This window comes from Crocuta crocuta, unplaced genomic scaffold (assembly GCF_008692635.1).
Source record: "Crocuta crocuta isolate KB4526 unplaced genomic scaffold, BGI_CrCroc_1.0 scaffold72, whole genome shotgun sequence".
Classification (NCBI taxonomy): Eukaryota; Metazoa; Chordata; class Mammalia; order Carnivora; family Hyaenidae; genus Crocuta; species Crocuta crocuta.
Window position 1 is genome coordinate 2,406,215 of NW_027529427.1, and position 18,794 is coordinate 2,425,008.

The window sequence follows — 18,794 nt, forward strand, 5'->3', positions numbered from 1 at the left end:
CCATTCCGTTGGTTGCCTATTAGTTTTGTGGGTTGTTTCCTTTGCCGTCCATCCTTGGTGATTTTTAAAAACTTTTATATTAGGGGCACCTGTGGGGCTCAGTCAGTTAAGGATCAGACTAAGGCTCAGGTCATGATCTCGTGGTTCACAGGTTCGAGCCCCGCGTTGGGCTCTCTTCTGTCAGCATGGAGCCCGCTTCGGATCTTCTGTCCCTCCCCTCCTCTCTCTGCCCCTCCCCTGCTTGTGCGTGCTCTCTCTCTCTCCAAAATAAACATTAAAAGAAACCATTTAAAATGTACTCAAGTAATAACATTGTTTAAAATGCTGAATACCAGTAGCCCAGTATGCCTGTTTTTTAAATCTTGTATTTTTAAAAGTTTATTTATTTTGAGAGACAGCGAGAGGTTGGGGGAGGAGTGGAGAGAGAGGGAGAGAGAGAATCCCATGCAGGCTCCATGCTGTCAGCACAGAGTCTAATGTGGGGCTCCAACCCACAAACTGTGAGATCATGACCTGAGCCGAAATCAAGTCAGGCGCTCAACTAAGACACCCAGGTGCCCCTGTGTGTGTGTGTGTGTGTGTGTGTGTGTGTGTGTGTGTGTACAGTTCTGTTAGTTTTAACACAGGCAGATCTGGGTAAGCAGCACCACAATCAGGATCAAAACAGTCCCATCACCCCCAAACCCCTCCTGCTTCTCCTTTGTAGCCACATCCTTCCTCTAGTCCTAACCCTGACAACCACCGATTTGTTCTCCACTGCTATAATTCTGGCATTTCCAGATGTCATATAATGAAATTATACATGAGAGCAGCTCTTTCTTTCCAGAATATGCCTTTGAGATTTACTCATGCTGTTGCATGTATTAGTAGTTTACTCCTTTTTATTGCTGAGTAGTATTCTGTGTGCTTATAATCTGTTTATCCATTCGCCTGTCCGAGGACATTCCAGTTTCCAGTTTTGGGCAATAATGAACAGAGCTGCTGTAAACATTTGTATACGTGTTTTTGTGTGAACATGTTTTAATTTCTTTAGGAATGAAATGGAGTGGGATTGTGAGGTCATATGGTAAGTGTATATTTAACTTTACAAGAAAATGCCAAACTTTTCCCGGGTGACCGCACCATTTTGCAATCCTGACAGCAACGTAAGAGAGCCCAGGTTGCTCTGCATCCTTGCCAGCAGGTTAGTATTGTCAGTTTCTATTTTATTTTACCCCATTCTATTAAGTGTGTAGGCATTCTTCTATTTATTCTAATAAACATCTTGTCATGGTTTTAATTTGTACTTCCCTAGAGACTAATGATGTTGAGCATCTCTTCATGTGCTTATTTCCCATCATTAGAGCCTCTTTGGTGAAGTGTCTAAGTCTTCCTGCCTTTTTTCAAAATTGGGTTATTTCATAGCTTGAGTTTTGAGAGTTCTTTATATACTCTGGTTAGAAGTCCTTTGTTAAACAGGGATTTGCAACTAATTCTCTTCCATTCTGTAGCTTGTCTTTTCTTCCTCTTGACATTTTCTTTTTCAAAGCAAAAGTTGTAATTGAGCTGAAGTCCAGCTTAACCACTATTTTCTTTTATATCACACTTTGGGTGTCATATCTAAGAGCGTTTTGCCTACCTCTGGATAACTAAGATTTTCTCCTATGTTATCTTCCAAAAGCCTTATAGCTGTGCATTTCATGTTTACATCTCTTTCTTCTTGGATGAGTTTTGATAGCTTGTGGCTTTCAAGGAGTTGGTCCATTTCATTTAAATTGGTGCATTTGTGTATGTAGGATTGTTCGTAGTATTCACTCACTAACCTTTTAATGTTTGTGGGGACTCTAGTGATATCCCTTCTTTTATTCCTTTTTACACTTTTTTAAGATTTATTTTTATGTTAAAAAACAAAAAGATTTATTTTTATGTAATCTCTACATTCAATGTGGGGCTCAAACTCACAACCCCTAAGGTCGAGTCATACTCTACTGAGTCAGCCAAGTACCCCCCTCTTTTATCCCTGTTAGTAGTATTTTGTGCCTTTTCTCTTTTTAAATTTTATTATGTTTTTAAATTTTAATTTTGGGGTGCCTGGGTGGCTCAGTTGGATAAGTGTCCAACTTTTGGTTTCAGCTCGGGTCATGATCTCACAGTTGGTGAATTCGAGGCTCACATTGGTCCCAATTTGACAGTGTGGGGCCTGCTTGACATTCTCTCTCCCTGTGTCTCTCTCATTCTCTCTCCCTCCCTCTCTTTCTCTCACAACCCTGAGATTAAAAATTGCACACTCTACCAACTGAGTCAGCAAGGTTCCCCTCAATTTCACTAACTGATATTCTCATATTTTCCTTCTGCTTGCTTTGTGTTTATTTTTGCTGTTCATGTAACTTCTCAAGGTAGAAGTATTGATTGTTGACTTGAGACCTTTCTTCTTTTCTAATATAAGATTTTGATAATTTTTTCTTCTAATCACTGCTTCAACTACATCTCACATATTTTGCTATTTTGTAATTTTCTTTTTGTTAAGTTCACAATATTTTCTAATTTCTCTTGGAACATCCTTTTTGACTTATGTATTTATTTATTTAGTTAGTTCATTCGTTCGTTCATTCTGAGAGAGAGAGAGAGAGAGACAGCATGATCAGGGGTCAGAGAGACAGGGAGACACAGAATCTGAAACAGGCTCTAGGCTCTGAGCTGGCTGTCAGCACAGAGCCCGACGCAGGTCTCAGACACATGAACCGTGAGATCATGACCTGAGCCAAAGTCATCCACCCAACCGACTGAACCACCCAGGCGCCCCTGGAACATCTTTTTTGATCCATTGGTTATTTAAAAGTATGTTGCTTAGTTTTCATGTGTTTGGAGATTTCCCTGTTATCTTTCTGTCCCTGACTTCTAGTTTTAATTCCATTATGGTAAGAAAGCATACTTTGTAGGACTTCAGTTCTTTTCAATTTGTTGAGGTTTGTTTTATGACTCAGGACATAATCTATCTTGGTAGATGTGCCATGTGCACTTGAAAAGAAATTGTGATTCTGTTGTGTTGGGGACATGTCCTGTAGATTTCAGTTAGATCCTATTGGTTGATGGCATCCTTTAGTTCTATATACTTCTATCATCTGCTAATTTTTTTATACATTACATTATTACTTTTTTTTTACATTTATTCATTTTTGAGAGACAGAGAGAGGCAGAGCACAAGTGGGGGTGGGCAGAGAGAGAAGGAGACACAGAATCTGAAGCAGGCTCCAGGCTCTGAGCTGTCAGCACGGAGTCAGATGCTTAACCAACTAAGTCACCCAGGCGCCCCTATCATCTGCTAATTTTGTTTACTTGTTCTGTTGATTACTGGGAGAGGAGTTTTGACATTTTTGACTATAATTGTGGATCTGCCCATTTTTTTCTTTGATATCTATCAGTTTTTGCTTCCTGTATTTTGGAGCTCTGCAGTTAGACACAGAGGCATTTAGAATTATGTCTTCTTGGAAAATCAAACTTTTCTTCACTATGTAATATTCTTTATCCGTGGTAACTTTCTTTCCTCTGAAATGAATTTGCCAGGTATTACTATAGCTACTTCAGGTTTCTTTTGACTAATATTTTCATGGTGTATAGCTTCCCATTCTTTTATTTTTAACCCACTTATTTTATACCTAAAATGGATTTTTTTGAAGGCAGGATATAATTGGATCTTTTATGGGTTTTTAAAAAATGTTTTATTTATTTCTGAGAAAGAGAGACAGCGTGAGCAGGGGAGGGCCAGAGAGAGAGGGAGACACAGAATCTGAAGCAGGCTCCAGGCTCTGAGCTGTCAGCACAGAGCCCGACATGGGGCTTGAACCCACGAACCGTGAGATCATGACCTGAACCGAAGTCGGATGCTTAACTGACTGAGCCACCCAGGCACCCCAGATCTTTTGTGGTTTTTAAAAATACATTTAGGTAATCTATTAATTGATGTATTTAGGTTATTTACATTTAGTAAGTATTAATATGTTTGGATTTACTTCTATAATTTTATTATTTCTCTTTGCTCCTCTGTTTATAATTCAGCTATCTTCACTTTCCAGCCTCCTTTTGGTTTATTTGGATATTATATAGTATTCCACTTTATTTTGTTTTCACTAAATTTTTCTTTTAGTTTTTTTTTTGTTTTTGTTTTTTTTTTTTTTAAGTGTTGTTCTAGGGCAGGAATGGCAAGGTTTTTCTGTAAAGGGCCAGATAGCAAATATGTTGGCCTTTGCGGGTCTTACAGTGTCTGTTGCAACACTCAACTCTGGTGCCATAAACTGGTGTGACCACTATGGAAAACAGTATGGAGGTTCCTCAAAGAGTTAAAAATAGAACTACCCAATGATCCAGTAATTGCACTACTAGGTATATACCCCCAAAATACAAAAATACTAATTCAAAGGGATACACACACCCAAAGAGATACAGGCACTCCTCAGGAATGCCCTATGTGTATAGTGGCATTATTTACAATAGCCAAGACATGGAAGCCGCCCAGAGTCCACTGATTGATGAACTGATAAAGAAGATGTTGTATGTATACACAATGGAATATTATTCAGTTATAAAAAGAATGACATCCTTCCATTTGCAATGACATGGAACTAGAGTATTAGGCTAAGCAAAATAAGTATGTTTTCACTCATATATGGAATTTAAGAAACAAATGAGCAAAGAGAAGAGAGAGAAGCCAAGAAACAGACTCTTAACTAGTAAGAACAAACTGATGGTTACCAGAGAGGAGGTGGGTTGGCAGATGGGTAAAATAGATGATGAGGATTAAGGAGGATCTTTGTCGTGATGAGCACTAGGTAATGTATGGAATTGTTGAATCACTATATTGTACACATGAAGCTAATATAACACTATATGTTATCTCTATTGGAATTGAAACAAAACATCTGGTCTGTAGTGTGAAAGCAGCCACAGACAATATGTAATTGAGTAAGCTGTAACTATGTTTCAATAACATTTTATTCGCAAAAACAAGTATGGGCTGGATTTGGCCAGTGGAATATGGTTTACTAACCCCTGCTGTAGGGATTATAAAATACGCACTTATCATGGACCACTTAGATTTCATACTTCACCAATTCAAATTAAATGTAGGCTTTCCCACTACAGAGGTCCGTTTATGGTCTCTCCTTTATGTTGCAGCTGTCCTATGTATTACATCTACAGATGCTGAAAACCCCATCACAGTTTCATAATTTTTACTTTCAACTGTTATAGACATGTTAAAGAACTTAAGAGGAGAACAATCTATATTTACCATCTCTGTTGCTCCTCCTTCTTGATGTCCCCAGTTTCCTCTGTTATCATTCTTTTCTTCTGTTTGAAGAACTTCCTTTAGCATTTCTTTTACAACAGCTCTGCTGGTGATGAAAATCCTTATACTTTCCTTCACCTAAGAATGTTTTTATTTTATGTTAACTTCTCAGTGACATTTTCATTGGATATAGAATTTTGAGATGACACTTTTCTTCCAGCACTTTAAGTGTTGTTCCAGTTGCCCCTGGCTTCCACAGTTTCTGATGAGAAATCTGCAGTTATCTGAGTCACTGTTCTAAGAAATGGGTTGTTTCCCTCTAGATATTCTTTGGATATTTTTTTTGTCTTTAATTTTCAGCATTTTGATTATGTCTGGTCATAGGTTTGAGTATATTCTGTTTGCTGTTCACCAAGCTTCTTGAATCTGTGTGTTTCTGCCACATTTGGGACCAAACATTTTAACCATGATTTCTTCCGATGATTTTTCTAAATCATATTTTTTCTCCTCACCTTCTGGGACTCTGTTGACACAAATGTTAGATCTTTTGGTCTTGTCCCACAGGCCTCTGAGGTTCTGTGGGATTTTTTTAAAAACCGTTTTTGTTTGTTGTCTAGATTGCATAATTTATATTATCTTCAAAGTCATTTCCATTCTGCTATCCAGTGAATATTTTATTTGGTTACTCCTATTTTTCAATTCTAAAATTTCCACTTGGTTCTTCCTTATGCCTTCTATTTCTTTGCTAAAACTTTCTTTCCATTTGTTTCAAAAGCATTCTCCTTTTCTCCTTCCAGTATAGTTATACTAACTGCTTTGAAGTCTTTGCTTTAAATTAACATTTCTGTCATCTTGGGGTTGGTTGTCTTTTTCCTTGGAGGGTTCTTTGTATGTGGAGTAATTTTATATTGTATCCTGGATATTTTGAATATTGTTTTGAGCCCCTGGATCTTATTAAAATCCTAGTGAGAACATTTTCTGTTTTAGCATGCTATCGACCAGGTTTGGTTCAAGCAGCAACCTACCTTCTTTGTATTGTGGTTCCGATGTAATTTTAACTTTGTTTGTGGTACTATCTAGATCATTCCTTTATGTGTGCCACCCATTGGTTAGTCAGACCTAGACAGTGGTCCACCCTGTAGCTTGATTCATAAAGCTTTGGTAAGATGTTTAAGGTCTGATCCATGCTTGTGCTGCTCTGAGGTGAGCCTAAGAGTTCACACACCTCTATGAGACTCTTGATTTCCCTCCTCTCTATGATCTGACACTCTGATTCTCTGGTTCTTCTTTTCCCAATCCTTTGACCAAAAAAAAAAAAAAAAGGGGGCGTGTCTTTGGTTTCTCTACTTTGCTGAGCATTTCCCACTATGTGTCTGGTCTAAGCATCAAGAGAACAAAGAAAAAGGCAGAAGGATTTGATTCATACTCTTGGGACCACAGCTTCTGTGGTCAAAGGAGTTCTTCCTCAGTTTTCAGTGCCTGTGCAGCCACTGTTGCTGTAATTGTGCTACTATAGCACACACTATAATTACACCACCGTGGTACTGCCTGGGTCTAAAGGTAGAAGGGAAGGAAAAACCAAAAGCAACAAGAGATTTCCCCCACTCTTGGACCCTTAGAAGTCCCTTTCCTGCTCCTCAGACCCGCGATATTGGCCTCAAGAGGAGCTCTTTCAGTTCATACCTGATGTAAACTTCCAGGTTTGGGGTGGCCTTTGAATCCATTCTGGGCAATAGTGGAGGTAGGAGGAGGGGATGGTAAACTCACTACTGGTTTCTCAGAGCTTCAAATTCTGGGTCCTTCCTCCCTGCTACCATTGACTTCTCTGAAATCTCAGATTGCTGTCCCATCCATTCTGTTCAGGAACATGAGAGTGATGGGCACGGGGTGTGCCTTCTCCACTTATGATGTCTGTGGTCCTGAGCAAGTTACATGACTCTCTGTACCTCTTCTGTCATCTTTAGAAGAGGATAATAATGGTATCAACCTCAGCAGGTTGTTGTGTGGATTAAAATGAGTTTCTATACAGAAAACACTTAGAATAGTGCTTGACTACAGTAAGCACTTAATAAATATGTCTTTATGATTATTAGCAAATATCATAAAAAGATTGGAAAATAGAGACAGGCAAAAAGACAAAAACCATCCAAAACCCCAATGCCAAGAGGTATAACATGCACATTGTGGTTTACCCTATTTCAGATTTTTCAGTCAAGATATATTTACCAAGTCACTGAGTAGACAAATGAATTTAAGTAAAAGCATATAATTATATTCCCTGCCCTATTCCCCAAATTATTTATTTGGGGAGAGGCAGCAGGTCACAGGATGAAACCTTTTTGCCTCCAGGTCTTCATCCCACCATTCCTCCCAACCAAAATGCTCATCCTCCCTCCCTTTGTCAGGCTAACTGCCATGTGGGCTTCTAGTTTCAGTGGAAAGGTCACATCCTTGGAGAAGGGTTTCCTGACCCCAGGTTAGATGTGGATCCCTATGTTAAATGCTTTCACGTCACTCTATACTTCTTAGCACTTATCACACTTTTAATTATATAACCAATACTTAAGAACCTCAAAGGACAAGTCAAGTCTTCTCTCTTGCCCTGTACTTAAAGTTTTACCTTTGCACATCTTTCTCTTCCATATGGTGACCCTGGGCCTCCTTACCTGTCCTCCAAGGCCCTGCAGTAGAAACCTTTTCAGCTGATCCAAGTTGGCACTAATCTGGGTAAATCTGCTTATATAAATGGAACTTCACAGCTCAGAGTGGAGTCAAAGAGGGTGGGGAAAGGATATTTCCAGTACACATCCTGGGGATTCTAATTCAGTAGGAACTGGGGTGGGAGCAGGGTATAGGAATATGCATTGTCAAGAACTCCCCTGATGTTTCTGATGCTGGCGGCCCACAGAAACATGGCCTGGAGTGGGAAATTCCAATATGGCTTTCAATGATCTCTGCCTTCTGACAGTGACTAGACTGAACCCGGTGACTAGTAGGAGTAACAGGATACCTCTTCCATGACTAAGTTACGGGACTGATTCTGCTTTCCTGATGTGGTCTCTCTAGCTCTTGCTCTGATGAAGAGGGTGGCTGCCTCTGACCAACAGTCAGCCCGGAAATGAGGTCCTCAGTCCAGCTACCTATAAGGTAGTGAATCCTGCTGATAATCACTGAGTGTAGTGGGAAGCAGGTCCTTCCCATTGGAACCTTGAGATGATATGGCACCACCTATCACTCTGATTGCAGCCTTATGAAGGACCCTAAGGCAGAAAACAGTGTGCCCAGATTCCTGAACCACAGAAACAGGAAAACTGAGATAATAAATGTGTGTTGTTTTAAGCCACTAAATTTTAGAGTACTTTGTTACACAAAGTTAGATAACTAATACACTGCCTACACTGCCCCTCTAGCTCCCATCCATGTTGGAAGACACATCTAAATGGAGAATTTCTAATCTTTCTTCAATAAGATTTCATGAATACTGACTGTAGACATTGTCTTTGCTCTTCTTGTGCATAAAGATGTACACTAGTCCAATTGCTGCTTTTAGCATCAGAGACTTTGGCTTCATCTTTTAAGTGTCACCTTTTCATTTGCATGAACTCTGAATTCTCATAAAGGGAAGTCCTCTTCTTCCTTCTCTTACCATAGTGGTCCAGCCCTAAGATCACCTTAAAGATCAGTATGAGAGTGTGCCAGTGGTGATATAATTTTTGGTCGGAAATTTTCCTGGTGCCTTGTGCTTGACTATATACACGGAATTCCTGAACCAAATTTCATGGTCAAAAACTGAGCCCCAAAATATTCTGCTTCCCCTTCTTCATGCTTCGGTAGCCAAGAACCCTGTCTTTGTAAGTCAAACACAAATTGCATTTGCATGTCCCTGCGAATATGAATGGCCCCCCTCCTGCTTTGGGTGTTAAGCAAAGCAGTCTCAGCTCAGCCCACAGTGGACTTTGGAGCCATCCATCCACTGAAGGCTGGAGCTAAGAGAGGTCAGGGAAGTTATGGAGCCATTAGCTGGAACTAGCTTACAAAAAACCCAAGACACTAAGTTCAAGTAAAAAGTTGGGGCAGAGGCAGGGGGGACAGGATCTAAGTGCCATGAATTAGCAAAATTTCTACACACTGGAGGGTGTGGGAGAAAGGGGTTTATTAAAAAACATTTTTTTTTTTTTTAGGGGCGCCTGGGTGGCTCAGTTGGTTAAGCGTCCGACTTTGGCTCAGGTCATATCTCAAGATTCATGGGTTCAAGCCCTGTGTCGGGCTCTGTGCGGACAGCTCAGAGCCTGGAGCCTGCTTCAGATTCTGTCTCCCTCTCTCTCTGCCCCTCTCCCCTTCGTGCTCTGTTTCTCTCTCTGTCTCAATAATAAATAAACATTAAAAAAACACATTTTTTAAATGTTTACTTACTTTTGAGAGAGTGAGAGAGAGAGCGAGAGAGAGAGAGAGAGCGAGCGAGAGAGCGAGTGAGCATGTAGGCAAGCAGGTGAGGGGCGGAGAAAGAGGAAGACACAGAAACTGAAGCAGGCTCCAGGCTCTGAGCTGTCAGCACAGAGCCCGACGCAGGGGTCAAACTCATGAGCCGTGAGATCATGACCTGAGCCAAAGTCAGCCGCTTAACTGACTGAGCCACCCAGGCGCCCCTCACCCAGCCCACTTTCAATCAAAACCTCAGGATCCCTCTCCCCCCACACTTTCTAATTCTATGGCTGAGACCTTTAGCACCAGTAAAGAGTGGTCTGTCCTAAATCTCTACCTACAGAATAACACAACCTCTGGAAAGCAGTTCGGTCAATACTGGGAGGTATTGACCTCAGGAGGCAATCGCTTGGTGTGCAAGTGGGAGGGGGAAACTGTCCCTTACACTAGAGCTTCCCAATTCTAAAGAGTGCACGGCACTACACTAGACGGAGCAGACCAATCTCTGAGCTCAATCAGAGCCTAGAAAGCTCTGCCTTGGGCAGCAGACAGGAGACTGCTGCTTCTTACTGCAATTTCAGAGTTCTGTGTGGTTCTGATGCAAAACCTGAAGGTTACTATCAACTCCTCCCCCTTGTGTAATTATAGAAAAAGGAAGGCAACAGGATGAACTCAACCTCCTTGAAAGAAGAGGCAGTGACCGTCAGTTTGCATCTCCAGTGCTTATCACCTGTTGGTGCTAAGTACCCACTGCTTCTGAATGAGTGCTAGGAGACTGAGCAATTTGTCCGAAGTCATACAACTCAAGATCTAGGGCTCCTAGGCCGGGATTCAGCACACAGTACCTGGTTCTATCTATCTTTTTCCAGTACTTTGCTTTAGAGTGGACTGACAATGAACCTTCTTCCCAGCCATGAATATCAAAGACAGAAGATACCCGTTTCAGGGCACATTTGTAGATAGACTTCTCCATAGATTTATTTCTGTTTCGTGTCATATATAGATATATGTATATATACTTTATTTTTTATACAATCTATATCCCCTTCCCTTCCCCACCAAACTCACAAAAGGAAGTATAAATCCTTCCAGGATTGCCATCAGGCTTTCCAAGAGAGCCAGGGCTAAGAAAGAACAATCTCTCAAAACCTCAAGAGACAGCTGTCCTTCTTAGGCTCTGGGGTCATTGAAGCAGCAGCATTCCCAGGACCCAAGCGGAGGAGAGAGGAAAGGAAAAAACTAGTGTGACCGGATTCTAGGATGAAAGTGTCCAGTGACTCCTAGAATGGCAGACTGGCTCCCAGAATTCTCTGGGTGGGAATAAAGGTGGGAGCCCTATGGCTCTTCAGATGCTGCCCAAATAGGCTGGGGGTAAGGAGTACAAACTGGGCATTAACCATGCAGGAGTGGAGCGGTACAAGAAGAAACACATGTGGGTTATGCTGGAGAAGCAGCCCCACCTACTCAATGACATATGATAAACAGGGATGGATGCTGCCCCCGCCCCCCACCATTAAAGAAACAGGGGGAGAGTACAGCAGGGAGGTGGAGGGGGACAGTGAGACACGTAAGAAAGCCACATAAAGCAAAAGTACCAACAAAAACATGACTTGTACTTGCCTCCTCCCTAGAGAAGGTGTGATATATGCTTGGGGGTCGCGGAGAGAAGAGAGAGGTTAAGGGTCATGAACCTAGGATTATCAGCTGGCCAGGGGCACAGGAAGGCTCTCTGAGGACTCCTAAGGGACAAGCAGGCAGCCGGGACCCCACATCCCCAGGGAAGAAACGACAGTCCCTTCAGTTCGACTTGGACCAAATCTTGGCGCTCCCTCGGAGCCTGGCAAGGGGAAGAGAGAGAGAAGGGCTGCAGGGGCTCCCCTAAAGCCCGAGGGCTCCCCCCATATCCTACCCCCATGCAAATGACTGAAGGGGTGAAGACAGCCAGGTCTCTAAAGCAGGGCACCCCAGAAGCAAGTGGTTCCTGCCACAGTGGCTCACCCCTTGCCCTTGGAGGCTTTCTTGCTGGGCTGGCGCTGGTTAGTACCAGCAGCAGGTTCCCTCAGCTCAGTCAGGTGTTGCTCAGGGTCCTGAGAGGTAGCCGCGGCAGCTGCCGCTGTTGTAACTTTGATGGTTTTTTTAAGGTTGGCAACCTGCCAGGATGAAAGAAACGGGGGCTAGCGAGGGATGTTCCGGAATGTGACAGTCCCTGCCTGCCTTATCTATCAGCGACAGCCACGGTCCGAACCCCCGTGCCCAGGACGGTGGGCCCTGCCCGCTCACCTCGCTCTCGATCTGCTGCTTCAGGCCGAGCTGCTGCTCCTTGTGCTGGTTGGCGCGGCTCACCTGCTCCTCAATGCCTGACAGCACCACCTCACAGCCCACACACCTGCGAGGCTCGGGAATGGAGACGGGTCAGCGGAAGGCGGCTGCGATCACAGACTCAGGCAAGTCAGCCTCAGAGTATCCCTCAGCCAAACCCTGGTCTGGGTTAGGGACCCTCACCAAGGCGCCTGGAAGCCACCAGGAGCCACAGAGACACGTAGGGTGGATAAGAGAGGGATGAAGGGCCTGGAATAACGTGTAACATGCAGGTAGGAACTAAAAACAAAACTGGGGAGATGCTGGAGGAAAGGAGAAAAGGGCCTATTAATGAATTGGAGTTGGAAAAGTTAGACAAGAACGCAGGGAGAAAAAGGAAGTGCAAGAGACCCACGGCCATAGACCGTGCCGGCGACAGGCCACTAGGATGAATCCAGCCCCAAACGGGACTGAAATCCCACTGAGGATCCTCTTAAGGGTACCACTCCTCCTCCCCTCCCCCAACTACTATACCAAGGACACGGCCTCTGGCCTCTGGCCTTCCTCTGCTCCCTTCTGCCCTCCTGGGCCTCTGGAGGAATGAGCTCATTTCCCTTCAACGTCTGGGATGCAGCCCAGCCCTCCCCTCTCCAAAAGACCTCCCCCTTTCTTGGAGTGAGAAGGTCTCACCACTCCTGCAGGGTCCGGGCAATGGCACTGAGGTCCTGGCGCTGGATGTCCCGCCCGATACTGTAGTCCACCTCCAGCCGCTGATTGCGCTGGTCCAGCGAGCCGCGGAGCACGTCGGCGTACACAGCCTCGATGACGAGGTCTTCCAGCTGCCGCACGTTGCGCAGGGCGAGGGCCTCCAGCAACACTGCGTACGGGATACACTGGGGCCCGGGGAGGTCGGGCTGGGATTTGTGCATTTCTGCGGCAGACGAGGGCTTCCAAGATGTCCCCCCCCCTCTCCCCGCCTGCCCAGGCTGCCCTACCTACTCTCCATTCCCACTCCTCAATGCTTTCCTCTAAAAGGCTGGTTCTAAAGCAAAATTAAGTAGAAGAACTGCCACCTGAGATAACACCCTGAGAAGAACAACAAGGAATAAAATATAAGATTTACATTCCCCTTGGCCCTATTCCTCCCACACCAGACAGGAAGAAAGTGGCATCTGCCTGGGTGTCAATTGTCTGGCCGCAGCTCAGGACGGCCCACAGACCGTGGTCTAGATAAGCCCGACAAAGCGGGCGTGTGTGGTGTGGGAGGGTCTGGAGCTACTGAGCATCACTTCTACTCCACCTCCTTCCAAAGAGCATCTCACAACAGAGAGACGCATGATTCATGTAAAAGGACAAGAGACTCGAGTAATAATTGGGAGAATGTAGATGGGGGGGAGATGGGTATCTAATAAAGACCTGAACCTAACTGAACCTAGAGATATTTCTAGCAAATAGAAACCTAGCACTTCACCAGAAGAGTGTCTTGTTCTCAGATCTGAAAGCTGAGGCTGTTGGTGTGGAACTTTCTCTAGCAGGGAGGGTGACTGTTTATCAAGTGAATGGCATCCCGGTTGCTATTTTGATGCAAAATGCAAAAAGTGTTGAATGAAAAACAGAAATAAAATAGAAAACTAAGAAAATAAGATTCAGGCTGAAAGGCTGCAAGTAGTAGAGTTTAGATACCTTGGAGGACGTGGTGGGGGTGGGGAGGCGGAACAACAGTGTGGACAATGGCTGTCTGAGTGCAAGTTCCCTTCAGATAGGCCGTCTGTGAAGGGACATGCCTCTTTGGCTCAGGACTGGGGGCAGGAGGGACTGGGACTCTTACCTTGACTTTGGCAGCCAGGGTGACAACTGATAGGTGTCGAAGCTTATTCTTCTGAGCCTCTGTGAGTGGGGGAAGATTCCGGGCTTCAGCTGGGAAAAAAGGAGGAAGTGTAGGAAATTCGGATTACACTTTCTAGCCTCCTTTCCTTGCTTTTTTTTTTTTTAAATTTTCCATGCCAGTTCAAGTCTTGACCCTGACCTATGTACCCTAGGAGGGTATCCCAGCAATTCCATCTAAGTTCTTTCAGAAATTGCCCTTCTTGGAGCACCTGGGTGGCTCAGTCAGTTAAGCGTCTGACTTCGGCTCAGGTCGCGATCTCAGTTTGTGATTTCAGTTTGTGATTTCGAGCCCCACAATGGGCTCACACTGACAGCACAGAGCTTGCTTGGATGCTCTGTCTCCCGCTCTCTGCCCCTCCCACACTTACACAAGGGTGCTCCCGCATGCGCCCTCTCTCTCTCTCTCAAAAATAAACATTTAAAATAAGAGAGAGAGTAATCGCCCTTCTCTCATCTCCACTACTCAGAGCTCCAGCCCTCTGGTTACCTAAGTAATCAGCATATGTCCCGTAAGCAAACACTGTAAGCAGCCGGAATGTGGAAGCGAAGTCACTCTCAGCCAGCTGCAAGAATAGGAAGGAAGAGGTGACAAGATGGGCCTCTCCCCTGCTTCCCAGCCTTACCCTGTTCCGAATTCCACTTTCTGGCCCCATCTGGCCCCTCTCCCATCAGCTCTCACTGGCAGGACCTCTCTGCCTCTCTGATCACTCTCCCCGTGGGAAGGCCTCATTTCCACCACAAGGCCATTGTTTACCCTATTCCCCCAGCCCACATGCCCTCTTCCTCCATACACTTTCAATTCCTACCCTAAATTCAGAATTGAAAACATTCAGAGTGTTCAGCAGCACACGCACACTCATGTGTACACGCACACACACACACACACACACACACAGCAAACTGTGTTCTGGTCCTTAGAGTGTGTTTCATATTTCTGAATCTGAATATCTTTAGGCAGTAGGCTGTACTTCCCAATTCACCCAACACTGCTGCATTAGCCTTACTCATCTCTGACGGCTACATGGCTTCAGCAGGCACTGGAATTTGTGGCCTCTGCGTCAGACCCGCTGCACCGGGAGGCTTTCATCACCCCGGTCAGCCCCCCAGATCTCCTCTTCTATTACTGATCACTCATTCTGGCACTTAATCAATCAAACCCTTAGGCGGCTATCCAAGAATATCTTTCTTTCCAGTAAGATTATAGACCCAGTCCCTGGGAGCCCACTTAGGCCGAGCAGCGCTCTGCATGTTTTGGGCTCCCAATAAATGTTTGCTAAATAAATAATTTACACATCCATATCCATTTATCTGATCTCTGCAACTGGAATGTAAGTTTTAGAAGGGTCATAAGCACTGTGACTGCATTGTGTCTTGTACTTTTCCGGTATTCTCAGATGACTAGCAGAAAGATAAACAAACACCCAATAAATACTTCTTTTCCCTTAATGGACCCTCTTTAGTTCCACTGCAGAGGAAAGCCGGGAAAGAAAGCAGCCAGTTTTCTCCATACCACAGAGTGATCCCAAAATGCTAAATCCATTGACTCAGTCAATCACTGGCCCTCAAGAACTGAACACAGTTTGCACATATAACAGCCACAGTGGCTCAGGACCTGGGCTAATGTCAGACATCTTGGTGACCCACGTACTGCAGACTTTTAACTCTGCCTCCTCTATCTGAACAGTTCTCTCTGCTCTGTTCCTAGCATCTTGCCGCACATCTCTGGGTTAAAGACACCTTCTAACACTTCTGGACACTTACCTAACTTAGGCGAATTAGCAAAGGGAAAAAGTGGTGAGAGGAGGGCATGCCAGTTTCATGTTCGTGCCTTCCATTTGTACTGGCCTTTACGCTTCCCATAATCTCACCTGATTTCTATAATTAACAGTGAAGGGCAGTGTCAGCTCCAGTTGTAAAAGAGAAAGCTGAGATCCTAAAGTAAACAAGACCTGACCAAGGTGACACGATTTTATTAAGAACTACTACATTGGCAGAGACAGGCTGGAATCAGACTTCCTTTTCTAAACCACGTTCCTTTGCTTAAAACCAAAAATGCCGGGTTTTACAGATCATTCATCACCAAAAAGAACGAAGAGGTTTTCCTGCCTACTTACTTATGCCAGCTGTTAATGAAGCATCACCGTATTCTTGTTCAACTCTATGGTTATGGGGTTGCCAGTGAGCCCCGCCCACCCATTCTCAAATGCAAACTTCGCCCCAAGCCTCCCTGCGGGCTCTCCAGGCCAGGAACCCACCTCTCTAACATTAGGCATATCCAGCAGTTCCCCAAACACGTAGACACCAGGGGCCTCCAGCACCTGGTGGATGAGTGTGGCCAGCGCTGCCCCCTTGGCCGACTTGGCCAGGAGCAGAAATTGCTCCTGGTTCTGCCCTGTCACCTTCACCTCGGCACTCATGGCTGCACTGAGCTGGGGGCTCCTGGGCTCAGGATAGCCGGAGCTGCAAGGAAAGATGATGTGAAGCTGGAGGTCCCTGAACACTGGCCGAGAAGCAAGGGGTCAGGGGCTGGACCGCGGAGGCACTGAGTCACTTGTGCAAGTAGGCATCGGAGGTGGAGCCGTTTAACACTCGGATCTAGGAACCCTACAATCGACCACTTTGAAGGAAACCTGGCTGAGACAGGGTTGCCACGCCCCCTCCCCCATCCCTGGGCCAATCCCAAGCCCCACCACGTGCACCCCATTGAACCCCAAGGCACAGGATGTAGTGGGGGAAGGGGCGTCACATGGTGTCCACCCCAATAACAACGCTCCCTCAAATTTCCTTGGTGCCCCGCAAGTGCCCCCAACCACGTGACCTCACCCCCAAGATCCTTCCGCGTGGCTCCGCCCCCTCCCTTAAAGAGGCCGCCCAGGGACCGTAGGCTCACGGCGACTGCCCAGTCGTACCCTGGGTCAGACTCTGCGGGCCGGCCGCTACCTGGAAGCTTCGTCTTCCAGCACACCGGGCGGGGCCGCTGCTCCGTCACCTCCGGCAGCTGTTCTGAGCCTTTCCTGCCACCTCCCTGCAGAGTCGCTCTGGCCACTAAACTCTATGGCTGGCTTCCGGGTCGTACTTCCGCTCTTACGAGGCCGGTTTGGGGCGGGACGTGCCCCTACCCCGCCGTCCGACGGCTGAAGCTCCCGCGAGCGTCCGTCATTCTACTCTCTGATTGGTTGTTGAGGAAGAATGACGGGCGCCTTTTTTTCCTGCTCCGTTTCAATAAAACTTTATTGGTGGGCGAGGGCTAGACGCTAAATGCAAACGGAGTCCTGGTCTCCAGCAGGTATCGGGTGGTTGTGTGTCAGATCTAAGCTGCCTGGAATCTGGAGATCCGGGGCTGCACACGGTGCCTGAGGGACAGGAAAGCTGTAAGGAAGCTGTAAGGAAAAAGAGAGAGGGAGAAGGAAAAAGGGAGAAGGAAAAAGTTGGGTGGGGGGGGTAGAGAGGAGGAGATAGGAAGGAGAGGCAAGAATCAATGATAGAGGTTTAGCAGCAAGGATCACCTTTTTTGACCGCCTTTTTTTTTTTTTTTTTTTTTTGAGAAGCGAGGGGAAAGAAGTGGAAAAAGTAAAGGAAATGATAATAGGTAACATGTATTGAGTGCTTACTGTTGGTCAGGCATCTTATCTCTCATAACTATACTGCACCCCCCGTGTGACTCCAGGACACCATTTATCATGGTAGAGTGATGCCTTCCTGTGCACTGAATCTTTTAATTCTTTGGACAGGAAAGACTCCTAGGTGGAAGGAAGGCATCTGTTATTGTTCTCATTTTACAGATAAGGAAATTGAGTCTCATAAGAATTTAATTTTTTTTAATGTTTATTTATTTTTGAGAGAGAGAGAGACAGCACAAGCAGGGAGGGTCAGAGAAAGGGAGACGCAGAATCTGAAGAGAGGCTCCAGGCTCTGAGCTGTCAGCACAGGGCCGGACGCGGGGCTCTACCTCAGGAACGGTGAGGTCATGACCTGAGTGGATGCTTAACTGACTGAACCAGCCAGCGCCCGAGGCTCATAGGAATTTAGAGATTTGCCTGGAACTCAGGTTTCTTCAAGCCTGAAACCATTTTTCCATGTCACCATGGTACTTTAGGGAAAATAATAAACAACTAATATTTCTATAGTGTTTATATTTCATACCGGGCTTGCAGAAGGTCAAATGAGAATAAACTTAATGACATCTTGGAGGCCTTTGTGTTAGGCGCTGAACTAAGATCTTCACTTAATTCATATCATGTTATAACAATCTAGTATTGTTTCCATTTTCCAGCTGGAAAAGCTGAGGCCCAGGGAAATTAAGCAATTTATAAGCAATGGGAAGAAGAGAAAATGGAGGAAAAAGAGAACATAAATGAAGAGAGGATCACAGGACTGCTAGACTGCTGGAGCTGAAGGGACTTCAAACTCAACGTTTATGGTCCACATGGCTTGGTTTATAATAGCAAATGAGAAGCAGAACCAGAGAAAGGAGTTGAGGGGCAGGTGAGAGAAAGGACCAAAAAAGGAGGAGGAAGAGGCAGAGGAGAAAAAGAAGGAGAAAATAATGGAAGAGATGACACAGCAAAGTGAGGAGAAGGAATCAAAAGCATACTAAAATATCAAAGTTTGAAAGAGCCAAAGAATTAATGAGTCCAATCTTAGCGATTTAAAGACAGAAGGAAAGGGCGCCTGAGTGGCTCAGTCAGTTAAGCATCCAACTTTGGCTCAGGTCATGATCTCATGGTTCATTGGTTCGAGTCCTACATCTTGCTCAGTGCTGCCAGCTCAGAGCCTGGAGCCTGCCTCTGATTCTGTGTCTCCCTCTCTCTCTGACCCTGCCCTGCTCATGCTGTGTCTCTCTCTCAAACAAACAAACAAACCATTAAAAATTATTTAAAGAGGAAAGGAAAAAGAAAAATAAGAGGAAAGAACAAGAGTCCAC

At 45.0% G+C, this 18,794-nt stretch overlaps 1 protein-coding gene across 3 annotated transcripts; it reads right to left on the reverse strand.

Annotated features, from left to right (window-relative positions):
- Positions 1-10,625: 10,625 nt before the first annotated feature.
- On the reverse strand, positions 10,626-16,921 carry COPS7A (COP9 signalosome subunit 7A). Of its 3 annotated transcripts, none has more exons than XM_077759098.1 (8): positions 16,811-16,921; positions 16,126-16,330; positions 14,358-14,433; positions 13,812-13,900; positions 12,674-12,876; positions 11,966-12,071; positions 11,684-11,835; positions 10,626-11,522 (listed from the first exon to the last, which is right to left on the reverse strand). In XM_077759098.1, the coding sequence occupies exons 2-8, from the start codon at positions 16,285-16,287 to the stop codon at positions 11,483-11,485; spliced, it is 828 nt and encodes a 275-aa protein (XP_077615224.1). In that variant the 5' UTR covers positions 16,288-16,330; positions 16,811-16,921; the 3' UTR covers positions 10,626-11,482. The 3 variants fall into 3 exon arrangements, with proteins under 3 accessions (XP_077615224.1, XP_077615222.1, XP_077615223.1); XM_077759096.1 differs by having other exon boundaries at positions 16,780-16,921; XM_077759097.1 differs by lacking the exon at positions 16,811-16,921 and adding an exon at positions 16,694-16,785.
- Positions 16,922-18,794: the final 1,873 nt, after the last annotated feature.